Source organism: Impatiens glandulifera, chromosome 5 (genome assembly GCF_907164915.1).
Source record: "Impatiens glandulifera chromosome 5, dImpGla2.1, whole genome shotgun sequence".
NCBI lineage: Eukaryota > Viridiplantae > Streptophyta > Magnoliopsida > Ericales > Balsaminaceae > Impatiens > Impatiens glandulifera.
This window is the reverse complement of record NC_061866.1, coordinates 42,163,509-42,187,636: the sequence shown is the minus strand read 5'-3', so window position 1 is coordinate 42,187,636 and position 24,128 is coordinate 42,163,509. Positions and strand designations below refer to the sequence as shown.

General features: G+C 27.7%; 1 protein-coding gene across 1 annotated transcript; it reads left to right on the top strand.

Moving 5' to 3' along the window:
* Nucleotides 1–9,763: 9,763 nt before the first annotated feature.
* On the top strand, nt 9,764–19,828 carry LOC124939397 (1-aminocyclopropane-1-carboxylate oxidase homolog 1-like). Its single transcript, XM_047479877.1, has 4 exons — nt 9,764–10,425; nt 10,646–10,967; nt 11,051–11,238; nt 19,624–19,828. Exons 1-4 carry the CDS (start codon nt 9,764–9,766, stop codon nt 19,826–19,828), a joined length of 1,377 nt encoding a protein of 458 aa, XP_047335833.1.
* Nucleotides 19,829–24,128: the final 4,300 nt, after the last annotated feature.

The window sequence follows — 24,128 nt, the reverse complement described above, 5'->3', positions numbered from 1 at the left end:
TTGGGAGTAATTTTGGATCAATTTCAATAAGTTTTAATTATGTTTGTTTAAAATTAAAATTTCAAAATTACGAAAAATCCAATTCTTGAATTGGTTAAAACGGATAGTTAATGTTCATGTTGTGGTTTTATTTTATCATAATATAATATGTATAAGAAAACTATTGGTAAGCAGTGCCGGCCCACAATATTGGGCTGCCTTAGACCCAGCATTTTATTTAACTCGTATAAATAATAACTGTTAAGTTTAAATAATATACTTAAGCCATAAAATAAAAAAATGTCACTCTCAAACACTTTCTTTTGAAAATGTATCATTTTCTTTTATGATCTTAATTGGACCTGAAATAAGTAACATTATCTTCATTTTGCTCGTTAATACTTTTTTACAGTCCGGATTTCATATATCTAATAACACATTCATCCTCATAATCACCCTTAACACCCTCCTCTTCCTTCTCATTTTCTTCATCATTATCTTCTTCTTTTTTCTCATTTTCTTCGTTTATACTTTTATGCTCATTTTATTCGTTAACTCCTTAATTTATAAGATTATATCATTTGTCGGTGGTTGAAAATCTCTCGAAGAATATCATCTTTTTCATTATCACGTTAATCTCTAATTGACATGATTTTGTTCATCACTTGTTTCTTTGTCTCTAATCGTATCATTTTTTCCATTACTTATGTCTTCATCTTTAAGAATCGAACATGAAGGATAAAACATTATTTTTTTCATTGAATAGTTTAGAAATCGATCCCACTAGTGACTTTTTCATTGCATTATGCTTATTTCTTCTATTATAGGATCCGAAAGTTTGTTTTAAAAACATTAATCTATTTTGATTTTTATTCTTCGTCGTTACTCATAAAATACCTATATTAAAATAATTTTTTTTTATAAATAACAATTTAACAAAAATGTTATGACTTATATAATTATTTTTATATAACATAATCCGAAATTTTAATTTCTAAACTTGCAATCTAATAACTATCATATTAATTACTAAATTTATTAGCCTAATAAGCTAACATAATTGTTTTGTTTTTTTTTTTTTTACAAAAGTGAGGTAATATACTCAATTTGTAAATGACAACAATGAGAAATTATTCGATGTTATGACATTATTTATATTTAACATAAATACATAATTCCTAAATCCTAATTTCCAAACTCAAAATTTAACATAAATATAAACTAACATTATTTATCAAGTTTACTACTCTAACATGCTAACATAATTGATTTTGTAAAACTAAACATAGTTTCTTTATTATTTTAAGAATTAGATATATCTACAATTGAGATAATTATCAAATACAAATATTTCAAAGTTACACATAGGCCATAGTCATTACAATAATGTTGAATATAAGGGTTGAATGTAAGGGAGATTAAGTATATTAAAAATAAATTCCTAATTTCCTTATATTGATGCTAAGTAATTACAAAACTACCATATTATTATATTAACAATAACATATTAACTACTATTTTACTAACATAGTAATATTTAACCTAAATACTTAATTTTCAAAAAATCAAAATCATATAACTATAAAAGATTAAACTATATTTTAAATTAGAAAATTCTTTAATAAAATTGAAAACTAATTCAGAAACTAAAAATAAAATTAATAAAATTAAAATATAATCTATTCAATTTATAAGTAAATATAAAGAGTTTATAGAATTTAAAAGAAATATATTAAATTAAGAAATTATGAAAAAATAATATAAAAGAAAAAGATTTATGCTGATGCGTGCAAATATATAAATGAGATAGTATTAAAATGATAGGGAGAGAAAAGATAAATGAAAAAGAAAAAGAAAAAAAAACTCGTTACAGGCTAAGGCATGGTATAAAACAGTTACAGACTATTTTTTTTTAGAATCATTGGGCTGCCCATGGGACGGGTCTTCCCTAGCTCAGGGATTTGCTGGGCTTACCTCTGGGCCGGCCCTGTTGGGAAGCTCTTTATGCTCAATTGAAACTCAAAAAGTGAGATCCCATTTTTTTGCCCAAAAACTGTTCGAATCGAATTGAATGTCTTTCCGATCGATTGATGATAAAAATTCTCATGCCTTCAAATCAAAAGATGAAAGCTCCAATCAAAATTCAAAAACCTGTAGTTGGTGTTCTTGAAGTCTAACCAAGAAATCTAGGCACCTGACAGAGGATTTTGCTTAAGTCTGGTTTTCGAACGAAAAAACTAGCCATCCTCTACATCCGATCAAGAAATGTCGACCTCGACTAAAGGATTTCGCGTCTGACCGATGATCCTTTCTCCGCGTTGACCAGGTGTCTAGACCCGTTAATCCTATATCAAAACCGACCCAAACCTATGCGTCTAACCTGATTCGTGACGTGAACTCCTGCCTTAAAGCTTGTTTTTGGGACTTTTAATTTTAATTGTTTTTTTAACAATTAAAAGCATTAAACTATTTTTTTAAATCCAAAAAAATAAAAATATTTTTAGAATACTTACATAAAAAAATATTTTGATAAGGGTTTGGTTGAATTTATCTTTAATTTCTAACAACTTAAACTGATATTTTCAAATGTTTTCCACAACAATTCTCGACATCAATAGAATGTATCAACACTTAAATATTATTTTTTAATTTTAAGTGTAAGAAAAATCCATACATGTCTAAATCTAAAAAAATATTTGATTAAATAAAACGTAATAAAACCAAACTTTTAAACAAATATCCAAAATTTTATGAATTAGATACCCTACTTGAACGAGTGCAGATTATCTAGGGAAAAACTCATTTCTCAAGTATCACCAAACATGATCAAATATACGTATATGTATACAAATATTTTTATTGATTTTAAAACAAAAATGAATTGAGGACTCTTCATTCAAATAATATTCCTTTTAAATTAATTATTTCTAATTAATTTAAAAATAAATATTTATTTTAATCAAATTATAATTTGATTATCTTCAAATTTAAAAGATTTTATAAATTGGATTAATAATTAATTATTATTATAATTTATTTTAAATATCAAAAATATATTTTTGTATAAATCTTTTTTAAAGTTATTTTTCTTAAATTTATGATATTTTTAAATAATGTTTTTAAGACAACAATATTATTTTATATACTAAAATATTAATTATATATATAATTTTATTTATAATACATTCTTATTTATAATAGATAATTTAATTTAATTTACATATTCAATTTTATTTATAATATAGTTATTTAGAAAAGTTATGAAACATTTTAAAGTTTTTCTATTTGTTAGAAACAAATTATAATATTAAAAAATAATGATATATTTTAATAATATATATTTCTCTTTAAAATAACTATATTATAGATATATAAATAAATGTTTATAGTTAATATTATTAAAAAAATCAAAATAAAATATTTTTCTTAAGATAATTTATTTTATATTATGATATTTATTAGATATTCAATTTAAGTGTAATAAAATATATTTCTTCTAATTTACACTAGTTTAAACATTTAAAAACGTTGTTTAAATATATTTTTTATTATTTATATTACTTTGTAAAATTAATTTTCATTTTTGATTTTATTCATTTATTAATATATATTTTTAAAATAATTTATATTTCTTTAAAAACAATAAAATTACTTATTATCTTTATTTAATAATAATAATAAGATAATATACAACAAAATAACATTATAAATTAAAATAATAAATATTTATCAATTATTTAAAATATGTCAAAATATAATGTAATAGTTTTATTTTATATTTGAATATATATATATAACAGTTTCAAAATATTAATAAAAATAGTTAATTTCTCATATTTTTACATGTTTTAAATATTTATTATATAATTTTTATTTTAATAGTTAATATTAATATTGTAAAATGTAATGGTATTATTTAAAATAATATATATTTTAAAATATAAAAAACAGAAATAAAATAAGAACACATTTAATAAAATAAAATATTTTAAAATTAATATAAGATAAAAAAATTAATAATAGTGTTAATTTCAAAATTAGTAACGGGTATATTCATATTTATTTAATATTATATGTATAATTAAATATAAATAATAATCTGCAACGCATTGATATGGTCATATATGTGACCGATACATTTGTATGTCAGATGTAGGAAAACCACAATTGTAACTTGCAGCACTAGTAAAAAAATCATTAATAGTAACAAAAAAAAATAGTAACCGTTTGTTCAGCGGTTGATATTAAAGGGGTAATACCAAACGTTTTAAAAACCGTTAATATAAAGGAGGTCAATATCAACCGCTCTTAAAAACAGTTGATATTAACTCATCTATATTAACGAAATTTTAAAATGGTTGATATTGACCCACTCTATATTAACAGTTTTAAAAACCGTTGATATTAACCACATCTATATCAACCACTTTAAAAAAAGTGTTGATATTGACCAAATCTATATCAACCATTTTAAAAACTGTTGATATAAAGGGGGAAATATCAACTGGTATTATAAGATTTATTCTGATATATATTTTGTTATATTATACTTTATTATTGCAGTAAAATGTTTGAATAATTTTTATTCTTAGTAAAAAAGAAATTATTCAATATTTTTATTAAAAGTTGTTATAAGAATTTATTTGTAGTTTTTGAGTTATTTTTATTTATTTAATATAAGGAATAAAAGTGAGATAAGATAAAAAAAATGAGTAATGATAGAGGGAGCGAAAGATTGTAGCGAAAGTGCAGCGAACTGATGTGGAAGGCTGACTAGGCATAATGACTTAACATTTCAAATTTTTTATTTCTCTCTCCGTTCATTAATATTTTCTCTCTCTTCTTTTTATTAATCATTTATTTTTTATCTTTTCTTCGATCTTTATTAATAATTTATTTTTATAGTTAATTTGTAAATATATGTTTATATATTTTATTATTTAACTTATTTATAATTTATTAATAAAAAATATATATTATATTTGATAAATTAAGATAATAAAAAATTAAATATAAAAATTCTTAATTTTTTAAAATTAAATATTTCTCCTCTCCCTATATATAATTTATATATTTATTTGATTTTAAAATAAGTTATAATAGGGAAAATAAATAAATTAAATATATAATTTTTAAAATTATATATATTTTTTTTACTTAAACTCTTTATTATTTGTTTTTTCCTTTTTTCTCTCTTTAATTATTTTTTTATATTTTATTTCTTGTGAATTGTATTATAAACTTAATTAATTAACTTAAAATGTTATATATTCTCTTCTTATATTATCCTATTGAGTTAACTCTTATCAAAAATATTTTTATTTACGATTAATAGTAAGTTTGAGTTATATTTATTTTGAATATTAGTATAATTTGATTCGAGTTAATTTATGTTGACAAAAAAAAATTTCTATTATAACTTATTTTAAAAACTAATAAATAAATTATTAATATATATATATATATATATTAACCGAGAATAGAAATAATTAATTAAAAAATTAAGAATTTTATATTTAATTTTTTATTCTCTTAAATATATATTTATCAAATATAATATATATTTGAATATATATATTTCGTTATTTTTTAAAAAATTAAAAAAATTTATATTTAATTTTATATTCTCTTAAATATATATTCATCAAATATAATATATATTTGAATATATATATTTTTATTTTTTATTTAATTTATTATTGTCTCTATTATTATTTTAAATTTTATAAATAAGTTAAATAATAAAATATATAAACATATATTTATAAATTAACTATAAAAATAAATTATTAATAAAGATCGAAGAAAAGATAAAAAATAAATGATTAATAAAGAGAAGAGAGAAATTATTAATGAACGGAGAGAGAAATAAAAAATTTGAAATGTTGAGTCATCATGCCTAGTCAGTTTTCCACATCAGTTCTCTGCACTTTAGCTACAAATCTTTCGCTCCCCCTATCATTACTCAAAAAAATATACACGAAGGAATATTTTTTTGGGAAAGTATAAATAAAAATATTAACAAAATTTAGTGTTTATGAAAAATATAAATATTAATAAATTTTAATATTTAATAAGAATAAAAAAATACTATTAAAAAGGATAAATTAAAATTTAAGATTTAAAGAAAAAAATGAATGAGGGGAGAGAGATTAGAGAGAAACTAAGAAAGATAAATAATCATATATTTTTATTAAATTTAAAATATAATTAATAATTATTTATATAAATATATATGAATTTATTAATAATTAATTATATGAATTATATATATAAAATAAAAATATTAAATAATATTAATAATAAGAAAAAAACTAAAATTTTATGATAATATATTTTAAATTTAAAAACATAATATAATTTCATATTTTATGTAATAAAATAAATAAATAAATATATATATATATAATTAAATTTGAAATATTTATATCTATTTAATAAAATATACATATAAAATATTTAAAATTTAAAATTTTTATATAAATTAATTTGATTTGTTATTTAATAGAGTAAATATATATAATATTATCATTTTAAAAATAGTTGATATTAAATATTTTTTTAATATTTTGAATTTAATAATTTATATTTATATATAATATTTAATATTTAATATATATATATATATATATAAATATAATATTTAAGTAATTAAATTTGTTAAATATAATATATATATATATATATAATTAAAATAAATAAATAAAATATCATTAAAATCGTGGGTTGTTATACAAAATAATTAATTAATTAATTCTCCATTATCTGATAAATTCTCCTTAACCTCGATAACTTCTTCTCTCCTCAATCACCTCTCTTCCCACAACCTTTATTTTTATGACCTCCATTACTTATTCTCTCCTCAATCTCTCTCATCCCTAACTCCTCAATCTCTCTCTCATCCCTCAACCCTCAATCCTAAGTTGTTAAATAGATTAAATAGATTCCTCCAATAATATTTATATTATTAACTTTAATTTTAATTATTTATGTTGTAAATGTCTTTATATGTAGGTATATTAAATTTGGACGGAATTAATTATAAAAAAGAGGAGGTAGTTAATTATGAAGAAAATGAGGTTTATTCTGAAGGAAGAAGAAATAGATGATAGAAGATGAAGATGAAGGAAGAAGAGATAGAAGATGAAGATGAAGATGAAGGAAGAAGAAATAGATAATAGAAGATGAAGATCAAATTATTATTTTTTATTTTTTGTATTATGAATTTTTTTTTTATTTAAATGTAGTATTTGTATGTAATGGAATTTAATTATTTTAATGTTAATTTTGGAATTATATTTAAAAATTATCTTGTCATTTGAAATTTTGTATAAAATAATTAAATTTATTTTAAAGTGATTTTTAATTAAATAATTGAAATATTTTTTTTTATAAATTCGGAATAAAAAATGTCAACAACCATTATAATTTAGAAATTACAACCACTTTTATAGTTTTTAATAACAACCGCCTACAAAATGGTTAATATTGAGTAATGATAACATTTTTTAAAACGGTTGATATTGCTTAATAACAATTGCATGTAAAACGGTTGATATTTCTTAATAACAACCGCTCACAAAACGATTGTCATTGAGTAATAACAACCGCCCCAAAATGGTTGATATTTCATGTTTGAGCAATGCCTACGGAGGCTCTAGTAACGGATGTCAACCGCTTTTTGAGCTGTTGTTATTACTCAATACTAACCATTTTTTGTTTAATAACAACAGTAAAAACAGTTGATAGTGTTGATAGACATGCATTGGACGGACTTTATTTATGTATTTTAGTGATAATAAGTTGTGAGAAAGAGATTTAAGATATGAATGAAACTTTACTAACTTAACCTCTTTATAAATGGTGAATATTGATCAACATAAACTCGTATTGTTGCCAAAGTTTTATAAACAACAAGGTATCCATTAGAAAGATACATTAAATTTTGTGACAAAACTGACAATTATTCCTGTCATTATTTTTAGCAGTATGTCATCAATGATTCATTTATCAAGTTGATATTAGTAATATTGATAGGTCTTTACAAGAGGAAGTCTACATGTCACAAACCAAGCGATTTTCTCTCACACTTGGTACACTGCTTTTAGGACTGCTACATTATCTCTTAATCACATAATCATAATATAATAGGTTTCTCTTCGCATATAATTAACACACCTCAAATATCTGTATATCGTTTAGGCTACGTAGACGATATTATTCTCACCGGAAATTCTATATCATTTATGAAGTGAATTATACTTCATTACATTAATTTTTTGTCACTTGCACCAAAATGACTTATGTCTTTGTCAATGTTGACGATATTCTCACTCAGGTTGATATGCTCCAAAAAAATCATTACACACTCACGTCTCTATTGGCACATCCCTTTCTAAACATGATGACGATTATTTGTCTGATATGTTTCTCGGAATATAGTTGAGTTCTACAATATCTTAAAGTCATTTGTCTTGAGTTAGTCTTTTATGTCAAATGAGTTAGTCTATTTACAATTTGAATATCGTGCTCGCATATATTAGATCTTTATTAAAAATGTTTTTAAATATATTATTTATTATTTATATTACTTTGTAAAATTATTTTTCATTTTTCATTTTATTTATTTAATAATATATAATTTTTAAATAATATATATTTCTTTAAAAACAATAACATTACTTATTATTTTTATTTAATAATAATAAGATAATATACAACAAAATAACATTATAAATTTATAAAATAATAAATATTTATTAATTATTTAAAATATGTCAAAATATAATGTAGTAGTTTATTTGATATTAGAATTATATATATATATATTTATTTATTTATTTACAGGTATAATTAATAATTTTAAACTATTATATAATAATATAATAATTAATAATTGTATTTTGTTTTATTTTATGATGTTTAATTTAATTATAATTAAACTATTCTCATTTATTTTATAATATATACAAAATTTAAAAATATTAGACAAGAAATTATATTAAATATATTAATTACTTTAAAATATTATTATATATATAATATTATAAATTTAAATAGTAAATATATAAAAATATAATTCTATTAATAATTTTGTTTAATGTTTAAATATATATTACTAATATTTATTATATTTTATCGATTAATTTATATATATTTATTAGAATAATTAATAGTTTTAAAATATTAATTAAAATAATTAATTTCTCATATTTTTACATGTTTTAAATATTTATTATATACTTTTCATTTTAATAATTAATATTAATATTGTAAAAAGTAATGATATTATTTAAAATAATATATATTGTAAAATAAAAAAAAAACAGAAATAAATAAATAAAATAAGAACACATTTAATAAAATAAAATATTTTTAAATTAATATAAAATTTTAAATTTAAATAATATTTTTAATTTCAAAATTAGTAACAGATATATTCATATTTATTTAATATTATATGTATAATTAAATATAAATAATAATCTACAACCCATTGATAGGTCATATATATATATGTGCCCAATACATTTGTATGTCAGATACAACCTATAGGGAAACCACAATTGTAACTTGATGGACATGCATTGGCCTTGATAGAAATGCATTTGACCAACTTTATTAATGCACTTTATTAATAAGAATGAGATTTAAGATAAGAATGAATCTTTACTAACTTAACCTCTTTATAAATAGTGATTCCAGTCTTTGTATTTTCCATCTTCACTACTCACTCACCATTCTTCAATTGTGTGCACTTATCTAGTGAAGAAAGAGAGAAAACATGGCAGTTAATTTTGGCATGACGGGTACATTTGAGCTCGTTTGTTCCTTTCGTCAAAAACTTTGGCGTGACCATTTAAAACCACGACTTAATAATAAGTCTCCTAATGTAAAGATCAAGTCATGCTTGCCTCAAGCTATTGACACTTCGGTCTTAAGCTTTCAACCGGTTGGCGATTATGACCATAAGGCCGAGGTTCGAGCCTTTGACAATCTCAAGTTGGGTGTCCAAGGCCTAGTGGAGGCCGGAATCACCAAGGTTCCTCGCATATTCCTTCAAGATACAAAAACTTTTCCCCATAATCAAAGCTCCCCTATCATTTTCCCGGTGATAGACCTTGAAGGCATGGACCGGGATGCGGATAAGAGGAGGAAGATTGTTGATGAAGTTAAAAAGGCATCAGAGGTGTATGGTTTCTTCCAAGTGGTCAATCATGGGATCCCGATAGAAGTGATGGACGAAATGTTCGAGGGAGTGCGCGCATTCCACGAGCAAGATCCCGCGGAGAGGAAACAATTGTATGTTAGGGAAGAGACGAGGAGGTTTGCATATAACAGCAACTTCGACTTGCATTCCTCTCCAGCAGCTAATTGGAGGGATACCCTACGGTGCCGCATGACTCCATACCCACCCAATCCCGAAGAATTTCCTCCCATATGCAGGTATATCTTTTTTGTTCATATAAAAACTAATAGTTTATTTTGTGCATGTATAAAGTTAACACAAAGTCCTATATTAATCAAATTAAAACACATATTTATTTATTTATTTATTTATTTATTTATTGTTCTTTACGTCTTAAAACACATATATATTTATTTATTTATTGTTCTTTACGTTAAGACGTGACATAATTCCTATATATGATTGAAATTACACTAGGGACATTGTAATGGAGTACACACGACACACTATTAAATTCAGAGACACGTTGTTCGAACTGTTATCAGAAGCTCTAGGGTTAGATCGGGGCCATTTGAGTGACATTGGTGTCGGAAAAGGATTCTTCTTGTTGGGTCATTACTATCCAGCTTGCCCCGAGCCAGATCTAACAATAGGCACCGCACCCCACACCGACACGGGTTTCATCACAATGGTTATGCAAGACAAAGTTGGCGGACTCCAAGTGCTCTATGATGATGAATGGCACGATGTCGAGCCTATACATGGAGCTCTTGTGGTCAACATTGCAGATCTTCTACAGGCAAACTAAAAATTATTTGGTTATAATTAATGATCTAATTAAACAAGATTAATAACTAATTAAATAGTGTTCTTATATTGCAGTTGGTCACAAACAATAAGTTCAAGAGCAGGACACACAGAGTTTTGGCTCAAAAGATGGGTCCGAGGATTTCTGTGGCCACACTATTTCGAGAGCATTATGGAGAGACTAACGGCAAAAAGTTTGGACCAATTAAGGAATTATTGTCCGAGGACAACCCTCCCATCTATAGGGAAGCCACAGTTAAAGAGTTCGTTTCATACCGTTTCCAGAAAGGACTAGATGGAACATGTCCTTTAGATCATTTTTTACTCTAGATGTTAAAGTTTGAAGTGAAAGATGAAACTGAAAAATGTATTATTTATTGCTTATCAATATTATTATTGCATCCTTCGATTATATAATTTCTTTAGTAATGATAATTTATTTTTATTTTTTTAGAAAACGGTTAATACCATCTAATTAAAAATCACAGATACGAGATAGTCAAGAATCAAAACTAAATAATTATTTTATTAAAACTTAATTAATTAATAGGTTTCTCCTTCTCCTTCTAATGGTAGTTTTACATAATCTACAATTTTTGCTCTAGCTAACTAATTAATTTGAGTTATTATCAAATCACCCGTTCATGAGTTACTAAATAAGCCATGATGCATGTCATGATTCATGAATATGGATACGGGGAACAAAACTCTATATAATAATAATAATAATAATAATAATAATAGTAATGAATTGTTGTTTTATTTTATGTTTATTTGAAATGTTAGGGGAATTGAGGGGTATCATGAAAGGGCTATTCATTAGACATGAATGAGTATTCTTGTCATAATTATTTAACTTGTAAAATGGAGGAAATAATAATAAAAAGTAAATAAAAAACGGAGAAAAGTAATAAAAAAGAGTAGAAAAAGTAAATTAAATTTGGATGATCAGTAAATGTAATTTGTGATCAATTAGGAGTTCCTAACTTTTATTCTTTCTTTTAATTGTTGTTTTTAAATAATTCAATTTTTTCTTTCCAATTTGATTTGTTTTAAATTTAAATAAGTGAAATAATATCAAAAAATAAATATTATAAATCTTCAGTTATGTTATATATGTATTTATTTATAAAATAAAATAAAAATTATTTATATAGATAGATATTTTTAAATAAAAAATTTACAGAAAACTCTTTCACAATAATAAATTGACAACCTAACTCAAGAGTTAAAAGAAGATTTAGACGACTCAAATAAAATTTAGTTGGCCTGTAATATTTGATCGAATAAATTCTATTAAATTTATTAATATAATAATTAAAGTATATTTTAAAATATTATTCTATCAAATTAATATCATAGTAAAATATTTAAAATAAAAATATTTTTCAAATAAACAATAAAATAAATCAATTCAAATCCAGCTCAATTACAACTCAGTTGAGAGTTTCCAAACAATGTTAGCAGCCTAGCCTAGGCTAGGATAGTAGCATAATAACTTTCTTATAAATAAATAAATGTAATTTGGTCAAATCATTGAGAATTGTATTTGTGGACCATTATTTTGTTTCAATGCTGTTATGATTTGACCAAACAAATATCACCGCCTCAGAATTCTGAGGCACCAATGAAACAAAAAGAAAACTATCCATCCCAAGAAAAACAAAAGTTGACTGTCTTCTTAATGGTGAAATATTTTCTAGATAATAATGTTTTCAAATCTTACCAATAACCCAGAATTTTGTAGAGATCGTATATTAAAAATTTAAAAATATTTATAAAACATTCTTTCATTCATTAATATAAAAGAGATTAATAACAACAAAAATTAACGATAATGTTTATTATATTATTAATGTAAAAATTAACATTAATATAAAATAGTATAATATATTTTAAAATTAATTATTTTTCAAATTTAAGTGAAGAGGTTTCCTAAGCAAATGGGTCTATAATATAGTCCTGTAGATTTAATTATGTTCTTTATTCCATATTTGTTTAATTAGGTCATTATATATAATTAGTCTCTTAATTAGTTTTCATTTTGGTTAATAAGGTTTAATTTATTTCAAAAACAAGATTATATTTAATAGAGTTTTCTCATATTCTGTTTTGATACTGAGATAAAAAGAAAATAAATAACACATTATATAGAAAATTTACGAAAAATGGTTCTTTTCTCAAGTAATTTTCTAAAACATAGAAGAATCTGTTTTAGATCTATTCAGAATGTAATAACGATGTCATGATAAATGATCATATTGGAAATAAATAAAATAAATTGCTCTTATATATAAGTGAACAAATAATAAAACAAATTAATTTAGCATATATATTAGTTATTTAGGAGTTTATATATATTTTGGCATGCACATTTGAAAAGGTTATATGAGTTCCTTTTGTGCAAATAAATATGTAATAAGCTATTTCTATGCAAAATGATGGTTGCATTAGATATATCATATATCCTATACTAAAATAAAATGATGGTTGTTTATATTAGATCTAACTTCTTTTGTTTGATCCTTCAAACTCTGTTTGTAAAATGAAAATAATGAATTTGTCGAGAGATTGTGATCTTATATAGGTTCCCAAAGAGTGTGACAATGCATATGCATAAATTTACGAGGAATCATTCACTAGTGAAAAAGTGGTCAAAACCGAGAGTTAAAACTCTCGGTTTTGACCATATAACCCTCGGTAAAGAGACCTTACCGAAGGTTTTAGTAACTCTCGCCATCCCTCGGTATTGACTCTCTCGGGATTTCCACAAAGAGAAAAACCGAGAGTTATATGAAAACTTTCGGATTTTTCTCTTTTGGAAAAACCGAGGGTTTTACAAAGAACTTTCGGTTTTTCTCTTTTTGAAAAACCCGAGGGTTGTACAAATAACTTTCGGTTTTTCTCTGTGTGGAAAAACCAAGGGTTTTGCAAACAACTTTCGGTTTTTCACATTGTGGAAAAACCGAGAGTTTTCATATAACTTTCGGTTTTTCTCTGTGTGGAAAAACCGAGGGTTTTACAAAGAACTTTCGGTTTTTCTCTTTGTGGAAATACCGAGGGTTTTACAAATAACTTTCGGTTTTTCTCTGTGTGGAAAAACCAAGGGTTTTGCAAACAACTTTCGGGTTTTCTCTTTGTGGAAAAACCGAGAGATATTACAAAACTTTCGGTTTTCCCAAAAACTAGAAAACCGAGAGTTATATGAAAAAAGAGGAAAAACCGAGGGTTTTTCATATAACTCTCGGTTTTCTCTTCGGCTAAAAACCGAGAGTTTTCTAATATCTCTCGGTTTTTCCAAAAGAGAAAACCCGAGAGATTTCATTTTTACACTCGGTTTTTTCATGTAAATTTTTAAAAATGTGCCGATTGTTTTGTTCGCAACCAAACCAATATATCAATGATAAAAGAAATGCAACATACATTAAACGATCACATTAATTGATCATGAACATTACAAAATTCGACACCAAACTAATATTCCGAACAATCTGTTCTAAATTCAACCACTAATGAAAAAATGTTTTGAATCGAAACAACCTTAGCTTGTGGGGGGAGGAAGTGGTCCTTGCCTCATATACAATTCTATTCTCTCCATTCTTGCGTTCATCTCTGACTTCTCCCTCTCCATTCTTTCCACAATTTCTTCATTTTCCGCTTTCATTTCATCCATTCTGCGCCTTCTTTCTTCATCCCTCTTCTCCAGTTCCTCCAGCTTGAGCTTCATCATTTGATTCTCTTCTAACAATCGCTCATTGTTTCGCTGTGAACTGTTTCCACTACGACGATCCTCACGAAAGTGTGTGGGCCGGACGCCTGATCCCATTCCGAAGACGACCCCGTGTTTTTGTTGTCCGAACACCCTCTCCGTCAATTCAAAATCAGATATTCCCGATTCGTTACTAACAACCTCCTCCATCTCAGCCTGCACAATTCAAATAAAATATCATTTCTATAATAAAAAAACTAGGCATATTCCATTCACTTACAACTTTCTCTTGCACGTGTTCGTCCGGGACGGGTGTTGGGTTTTCTTGTGTCGGTTTTGGTGTACGGGTCCTCTTGAATACTTCAATTACAGACGGTGGCCGTCCCATTTCAATCGCCTGTTGAAATAAATGATTTATATAATTAATAACAATCTTTATATTAAGTTATTACAAATAATGTACTTACCAACTCGTCTTCAATTTGTGCAAACGGTCTACTTCCCGTTCGATGCGGGAATTTCAGATTCTTCTGATTCTTCATATTTGTAGTACTGTGTCTCTGTATTTGAAATAACAAATGAAGTTAGATTAATTAATATCAACTCTTATTTGAATTATGAAACCGTACCTTAAACGTTTCTGTGAAGAAATGGTTGCGACACACAAACTCCCAATCATCTCGATTGTAGTCCGGTGGAGGATTAGCCAGTACCGTCGCCTCGTCTCCTTTGTGGACGCGGATATAATTCTTGTTCAAATCCGACCGCCATCTATCCCATATCTGATTGGCGTGTCCCAACCCCGTCGTTCGAAAAGACTCAATGTCACCATTAGTCGCTTCGAACGGATCCTGAAAAAAATAACATCCAAATGTGAAAAATAATTATTTAATGACGTAATGTATAATGAAGTAATAATTATTAACCTTGATAGCAGTCCACAGTGAATCCAATTGGTCTGCACTTAAAGCCTTCCACTTGAGAAGACGGTGTGAGACGGCTGCGGGGTCCTGGATAATCGACCCCACATGTCTAGACCACCGTGTCCTTCCCACGTCTGTACCGCCTGACCTCCCATCCTTCTCTCTAAACGTTAGAGGGATCCTCGTCCCCGCTAGCCTCTTAGACAGCGCAATATTCTTGTTCTTCCCCCGTCTCTTGCGGGCAGAAGATTCTTCAAAATTATCAAAATCTTAATTAAATATGTCAATCAATTGAAACACTAACTAATTTGTAAACGAAATACCTGTCGATGATGGGTCGGGAGTGGTCCCGTGCTCCTCCTCGTCATCCTGCTCCTCGATAGGTTCCTCAAGACCCTCGTCTTCAGCCTCATCGCTAGGCACATCAGCGAATGTGCTCTCTATAAACTCTGCGAGGTCATCATCGTCTTCAGTCTCGTATGTTCGGGGAGGCGCAGTAGCTATCGGGACCACAGGAATCGGTGGTTGGTCTCTAGAAGACGATCCTCGTCGCTTTAACGACTCGGATTGGGCAAGTAGGTTTTGGTAACTCTTATCCAATTTCTTGGGTGTCTTCCTCATACTCTTCCAAGTTGTTTTAGGACCTTCAGACATTCTTAATTCACACCATTAATAAAAATGAGTGAATAATTGAAATAAAGTAATAATAAAAATGAATAAAAAGTTAAAAACATAATTAAATCTACCTAATTAATTAATCTCAACTATATGTTTGTAAACCGCGGTTTTATTTTTGTCACAATCTTCCAACCGAGTCGGGCTGACATATCAGGGGCGTAGAATACTTGTTTTGCTTGACTCGCCAATATATACGGGTCTTGACGTTGGGTTTTCAAAATTCGGTTTACATTTACACTTACGAAGCCATATTTATCCACTTTCACTCCTAGTTCCCCCGAGTGTGTATCAAACCACTTACACTTGAATAAAACAACTCGTTTGTGAGAATAGTATTGTAATTCGATTATATCCGTCAAAACTCCGTAGTATGACATAGTTTCAGATCCGTTGTACCCCTCAACAACCACCCCACTATTTTGAGTTGTCAAACCTTCGTCGTGTTTTTCTGTACAGAATTTGAATCCGTTTACTTTACACCAAACATACATAGACGAGTACATACTTGGACCTTCTCCTAAGATCTTGAGGTCTCTTGATATGTCGTTAATTTCTGCTAAATGGGCGACCTATATATGTATCCGAAATGTAGTTGTTAATATGAATAAGAAGAGTTAGGATATATGGTTTGTAATTTACTCACTCGATGCTTGAAATATGCGGCAAACGTTTCTCCACTGGACTCGTTGTTATAATCTCTGCAAATAGATCGAATGCTAATTAGTAACACTCTTTAATGCTAATTAGCAACAGCAACATTGAATCTTACGTGTAAAAAGGTTCTGCTTCGGGACAATTTTTCAAAATGTAAGAATGAGCTGTCACTCGATCGATATAATCCAAGTTGTATACTTTTCCGTTGGATAGGTCTTCCAATGATGCAAATATTGAAATCCCCGAGATTTCAGGTTGTGCATTTTCTTGATCTTGTTCTTCCATATACCTGGCACATAAACTAATACTTTCGTTAACAAGATAGCTCTCGCTTATAGAGGCTTCGGGGTGGTTATTATTCCGCAAATATCTTTTCATTGTACCCATGTAATGTTCAAAGGGATACATCCATCGATACTGAACAGGTCCTCCAAGCAAAGCCTCAAATGACAAGTGAACCGGGAGATGCATCATGATGTCGAAGATTGACGGCGGAAAAATCATTTCAAATTTGCAAAGTGTCAATGTAATATCCATGTACAATTGTTCCAGGTCCTCTTGAATCAACTCTTTGAAGCACAACAACCGAAAGAAACGAGACAAATTTACTAACGCATCATACACATACTCTGGAAGCAATCCACGAGTTGCTAAAGGAATTAGATATTCCAACAAAATGTGACAATCATGACTCTTTAATCCCGAAAGCTTTTTCTCTTCCAAATTTACACAACCCCCGATATTTGAGCAAAACCCATCAGGCAACTTAAGATCTTTCAAGAAGTTACAAAGACGTATTTTATTATCGGATGTCAAAGTGAAAGGCGCTTCTGGATAATGAACAACTCCTTCATCATTTATAGGATGTAACCATGATTTTATGCCTAAGAGTTCTAAGTCTTTACGCGCTTTAGGACCATCCTTAGTCTTCTCTTTCACATTCATTATTGTTCCCAACACGCTATCACAGATATTTTTCTCAATATGCATCACATCCAAATTATGTCTCAATAATAGCGATTTCCAATAAGGTAGACGGAAGAAAATGCTAAGTTTGTTCCAATTGTCTCCCCGCGTTTCATGATATATCTTTGTTCTCTTGCTCATATCCGCACTAAGAATAATGTCTTCTAGGTCTCGTGCTTGCTCATAACTTTCTTGCCCCGTTAACAATTTAGGGGGATCTCTATAATCAGTTCGACCATCAAACGACTCTTTATCCCTTCTATATTTGTGCTTCGGTGGAAGGAAACGTCTGTGACCCAAGTAACATTGTTTGGAACCATGAACCAATCGAAGGGATACCGTGTCGTTGTTACAACAAGGACAAGCAAATTTACCTTTCGTACTCCACCCTGATAAATTCGCGTATGCGGGAAAGTCGTTAATGGTCCACAACAACGCCGCTCGCATGTTAAAGTATTGCGAGGTGTGTGCATCAAACGTTTTCACACCTGTTTGCCACAGTTCATGCAACACCTTCCTCGTAATCTGGATGATCTCGACGTAAGGTCATCCAGCTTTTATCGGGTACTTCCATATTTCTAATAAAATGGAAAACAACCCGCTTTATTAATTACTTAAATTTGTCTAAATGAATTAGGCTTACATAATGTTAACATAATTTCTAACTAATCTATCATTATCCAACCAAAATTCAACATACATATCATCTAGAATTATATCATTCATACACCTTTTGAAGGAATCAATTATAATCCAACATAATTTTATTCACACATAATTCATTGCATTTAACAATTCTAACCTACAATCAATTCTAATTCAATCCCAATCTAATCCAACATAATCTAACAAACTTAATACCTAATCTAACATAAATCAAATCAAACAAAAATATCACTTAAATCTAACATGAAAAGCTAACATAATCAAACATAAATCAGATATGATACCTAATCTAACATAAATCTAATCGAACATAAATCAAACTTAAATCTAACATGAAGAACTAACCTTGCACAAAAAGAGCAACGAAGAAGAGCAGCGGATGTAGATTGACGGGCGTGCAGGGGGCGGCTGAAATTCGTAATCCAAACCTAAAAAAAATAAATTACACCCAAATCACAATCAAACCAATCACAATCAAAACAAAATCAAACCAAAACCTAAATGAAACAACATCTAACACAAATCAAACCAATCACAACCTAAATCAAAATGAAACCCAAATCATACCAACCACAATCAAACCTAAATCAAAATTAAACCCAAATCATACCAACCACAATCAAACCTAAATCAAAATTAAACCCAAATCATACCAACCACAATCAAACTTAAATCAAAATTAAACCCAAATCATATCAACCACAATCAAACCTAAATCAAAATTAAACCCAAATCATACCAACCACAATCAAACCTAAATCAAAATTAAACCCAAATCATACCAACCACAATCAAAATTAAACCCAAATCATACTAACAATAACCTAATCTTAAACTTATAACCTAATTTAACAATAATATATACATAATCTAACAATAATCTAACCTAATTGCAAAAATCTAACAATAATCTAACCTAATTTCAAAAATCTAACAATAATCTAACATAATCTGAAAAATCTAACAAGAATCTAAAATTAATCTAACCTAATTGCAACAATCTAACAATAATCTAACCTAATTGCAAAATAAATAATAAACTAACCTTGCAGGGCGGCGGCGGCGGCAGAGATTCTTCACGTTTCGGCGGCGACAGAGGGCGATTCTTCAAAAGAATCGGTGGTCTTCGGCAGGGCGGCGGCGCAAGGTCTTCGGCAGGGCGGCGGCGCAAGGTATTCGACAGGGAGTACGCGCGGCGGCTTGTTCGTCGGGGAGAGAGTTGAGTGCGGCGGAGATGAGAGGAGAAGAGAGAAATGAAATTGGGAAAAAGAAGAGAAAGAGGCGCCCGTTTTTAATTTTATGATGTAATTTCCGAGAGTTATATATAAAACTCTCGGTTTTACCCTTATTAAAACCCGAGAGTTGTATATATAACTCTCGGTTTTACCCTTATTAAAACCCGAGAGTTGTATATACAACTCTCGGTTTTGACCCTTATTAAAACCCGAGAGTTTTATATACAACTCTCGGTTTTGACTTAAAACCCGAGAGTTTTATATACAACTCTCGGTTTTGACTTAAAACCCGAGAGTTTTATTTACAACTCTCGGTTTTCACCCTTATTAAAAACCAAGAGATTTATATACAACTCTCGGTTTAGAGGGGTATTTCCGAAGGTTAAATATATAACTTTCGGGATTATCACTTCCAAATTTGATGAATTCTTTTGTTTCTCACCTACTAATGACCTTTAACAACATTGATTAAACACATTTGTTATCCTTACAATATTGCACAATCCATATGATCAAACATTACACATATTCTTTACATAATCATACATAAACATTCAAATACACTTCTCTATAATAATAAAACACAATCATAAACATTTCAACATAAAACACAATATAAATTTTTAAAATATAACTCACACTTGATTATATTAGTTAGGAGTCTATATTGGAAAGAAAAAATACTCTAATTTAAAAAATTGAAAATGTAAAAACCGAAAGTTATATAATTAACCTTCGCAAATACACATAAAAAACGAAAGTTGTATATATAACTTTCGGTCTTGAGAAGTATAAAACCCGAAAGTTTTATATAGAACTTTCGGTTTAGATGGATATTTCCGAAGGTTAAATATTTAACTTTCGGTTTTATCACTTCCAAATTTGTTAAATTCTTTTGTTTCTCACCTTCTAATGACCTTAAACAACATCGATTTAACACATTTGTTATCCTTGCAATATTGCACAATCCATATGATCAAACATTAAACACATTCTTAACATAATCAAACATAAACATTCAAACATAAATACACTTCTCTATAATAATCAAACACAATCATAAACATTTCAACATAAAACACAATATTCATTTTTAAAATATAACTCACACTTGATTATATTAGTTAGGAGTTAAGATTAGTGGCTTAAAAACAAAATAATTTAACAAATTAGGAATTGTCAAAACCGAAAGTTATAACATTAACTTTCGTTTTTTATGTGTATTTGCGAAGGATTTACGTATAACTCTCGGTCCTGACCATAAACAGAATGTTTTTGGGAAGGGTTAAAACCGAAGGTTTATTTGAAAACCTTCGGTTTTTACACTTCCCCATACTTAGAAAAAAATCTGATTTTTTTAATGCTAGGTCAAAACCGAAGGATTATTTGAAAACCTTCGGTTTTTACCCTTCCCCATACTTAGAAAAAAATCTGATTTTTTTAATGCTAGGTCAAAACCGAAGGTTTATTTGAAAACCTTCGGTTTTTACCCTTCTGATTTTTTTAATGCTAGGTCAAAACCGAAGGTTTACTTGAAAACCTTCGGTTTTTACCCTTCCCCATACTTAGAAAAAAAATCTGATTTTTTTAATGCTAGGTCAAAACCGAAGGTTTATTTGAAAACCTTCGGTTTTTACCCTTCCCCATACTTAGAAAAAAATCTGATTTTTTTAATGTAAGGTCAAAACCGAAGGTTTACTTGAAAACCTTCGGTTTTTACCCTTCCCCATACTTAGAAAAAAATCTGATTTTTTAAATGTAAGGTCAAAACCGAAGGTTTACTTGAAAACCTTCGGTTTTTACCCTTCCCCATACTTAGAAAAAAATCTGATTTTTTAAATGTAAGGTCAAAACCGAAGGTTTACTTGAAAACCTTCGGTTTTTACCCTTCCCCATACTTAGAAAAAAATCTGATTTTTTAAATGTAAGGTCAAAACCGAGGGTTTATTTGAAAACCTTCGATTTTTACCCTTCCCCATACTTAGAAAAAAATCTGATTTTTTTTATGTAAGGTCAAAACCGATGGTTTATTTGAAAACCTTCGGTTTTTACCTCAATATTTTAAAAAAAATTGGTCAAAACCGAAGGTTTTCAAATAAACCCTCGGTTTTGGCGATGCGGTTTTTTTTTTTAAAATAAGGTGAAAAGTCAACAAAACATAATTATTTAAAACATATTAAACCAAACCAAACAAACATAATAACAATAATTCATAAATATTAAAACATAACGCATAAAATTAAATATTAATTGTCATAAACCCATAATAAATCCATAATAAATTTAGAAATTAATTATTAGATGGGGTGGAAGGAGGGGGTGGTTGATTCAGTCGACTCCTCAACAAGACAAGTTCCTGTTCGAGATTCTCTAATCTCTGAGACATTTCGGCCCGGTCCGCTTTGATTTCACTGAGCAAACGACCTCTTTCGGCATCCCTTAATCGAATTTGTTCCATTTCCAGCGTCATCTTTCTGACCTCTTCCTCACGTGCCGCAATTTCTGATTGTGTTATCAGATTCTGGTAACACGGATGCAGTTTCTCCGGTGTACCCCGAAGTCTCTTCCATGTCGTCGAATCACCCATATCCTAAATGCATTTCAGATATATGTATATATATATATATTAATCAAAAAAAAAAAACGTAAACTAACATAAATCTAGATCTATAATATATATAATATAAACTTAAGAAATCTAAATCTTACAATAAACAAAACAAAAAAAACCAAATCAAACAAATAATTACCTGAAGAGAGGAAAAGAACCCGCGGCTTGGAGGAGGCAGGCGGCGGCGGCGGAAGAGAGAGAAAGGAGAGATGAGTGGAATAAAAAAAGAAGGGTTAGGGTTTGTATTTATAGAGGTTGAGGCCGAAGGTTTTCATAAAACTTTCGGTTTTGATATTAGTCAAAACCGATGGTTTATTAAAAAACCTTCGGAAAAAACAATTTCAAAAATTAGAATTTTTTTTTAATGAGCAAAACCGAAGGTTCTTTTTAAAACTTTCGGAAATTAAATTTTCAAAAAAGGCAAAACCGAAGGTTCTTTGAATAACCTTCGTAATTAAAAAACCAAGGGATTTCAAAACCGAAGGTTTTGACAAAAACCTTCGCAATTAACCCACATCCAACACTTAGATTTTTTTTGGGTTTTTTGAGAAGGTAAAAACCGAAAGTTCTTTGTAGAACTTTCGGTAATAATGAATAAACCCGAAGGTTTTACACCCCACTCGGAATCTATTTTTAATCCCGAAGGATTTGTTCCTCTCGGGAGTATTTATGAGAGGTTTACAAAACCTTCGGGAAAAACCGTCGCTAAAGGTCCTTTTTTTACTAGTGATTATAAACAAGTATAGAATTTTTAAGCTTTTGTTTTGGTTTTGTCCAGCATGCATGTTTAGTTTGATGTTCAAAATATAAATTGGAGTGACTGAAAAAATGCGGGGTGTGCATAATCAATGTTGCATTAAAATGAATGAAAAATGTATAACAAATGTGTACTAAAGGTTTAATTAAATCGAAAAAATGTCTTAACTTAGGGAAATAATTGTTGAGATGTTTTAAAGTAAATTAAAAGAAAGACATGGACTTGAAGTATTTTAGAGGACTAATTATATGTATGAGTTAGTGGTAGATTTTAATAATGTTTAAAATAAATAAATTATAACCATGTTAATTTGTTAGTGACAATAGTTATATTTAGGGAGATAGTTTCTAGCTACTTATTGTGATAAAATATGTTGTTTTAAGATTTTCTAAAATATTTTTTTAAAAATATTTCAAATAAAAATTAATTTAATGAATATTAAATCGAATAGCGAGAGAATGATTGGATTAAAAACTTACCTCTAATTATTGTTTATACATCAATCACTGTGAACTTTAGTGTTTCTCCTTTGTATTCAATACAAACTCTTATTATAATTTGATATTTTTCATATTATTTTTGCACATACAAACATATTTATTTGAAAAAATATTATTAACTTTGGACATAGAATAAATATATAGTTTATTCATTAAGTTTATAAATAATAAAATTTTGATATATAGTAAGAGTTTTATATAACTTATAAATGTACATAAAATTATTTCAAAGTCTCATTCAAACTTCATAATTCTTATCATTCTTAAATTATCAATGTTTTAGTCAAACGATCAACTATTATTAATGTGTTCAATGAATACTTTCTTTTATTTAATGCAATCTTTAAAATATTTATGTTCATATGTTTAATTATTTCGATTTTATTATAACTTGTCATAAAAACAAGCAGTTGTAGAAAAATCTCAATGATTTATTAATAAGGTTGCAACTCTA

Excerpts from the sequence above, each read along its gene's own strand:
- LOC124939397 (XM_047479877.1), top strand. The coding sequence starts at position 9,764 with ATGGCAGTTAATTTTGGCATGACGGGTACATTTGAGCTCGTTTGTTCC. Across the intron at positions 10,968-11,050 it reads ACATTGCAGATCTTCTACAG|TTGGTCACAAACAATAAGTT; the intron begins GCAAACTAAAAA and ends CTTATATTGCAG. Across the intron at positions 11,239-19,623 it reads AGGGAAGCCACAGTTAAAGA|GGCGGCGGCGGCGGCAGAGA; the intron begins GTTCGTTTCATA and ends CTAACCTTGCAG.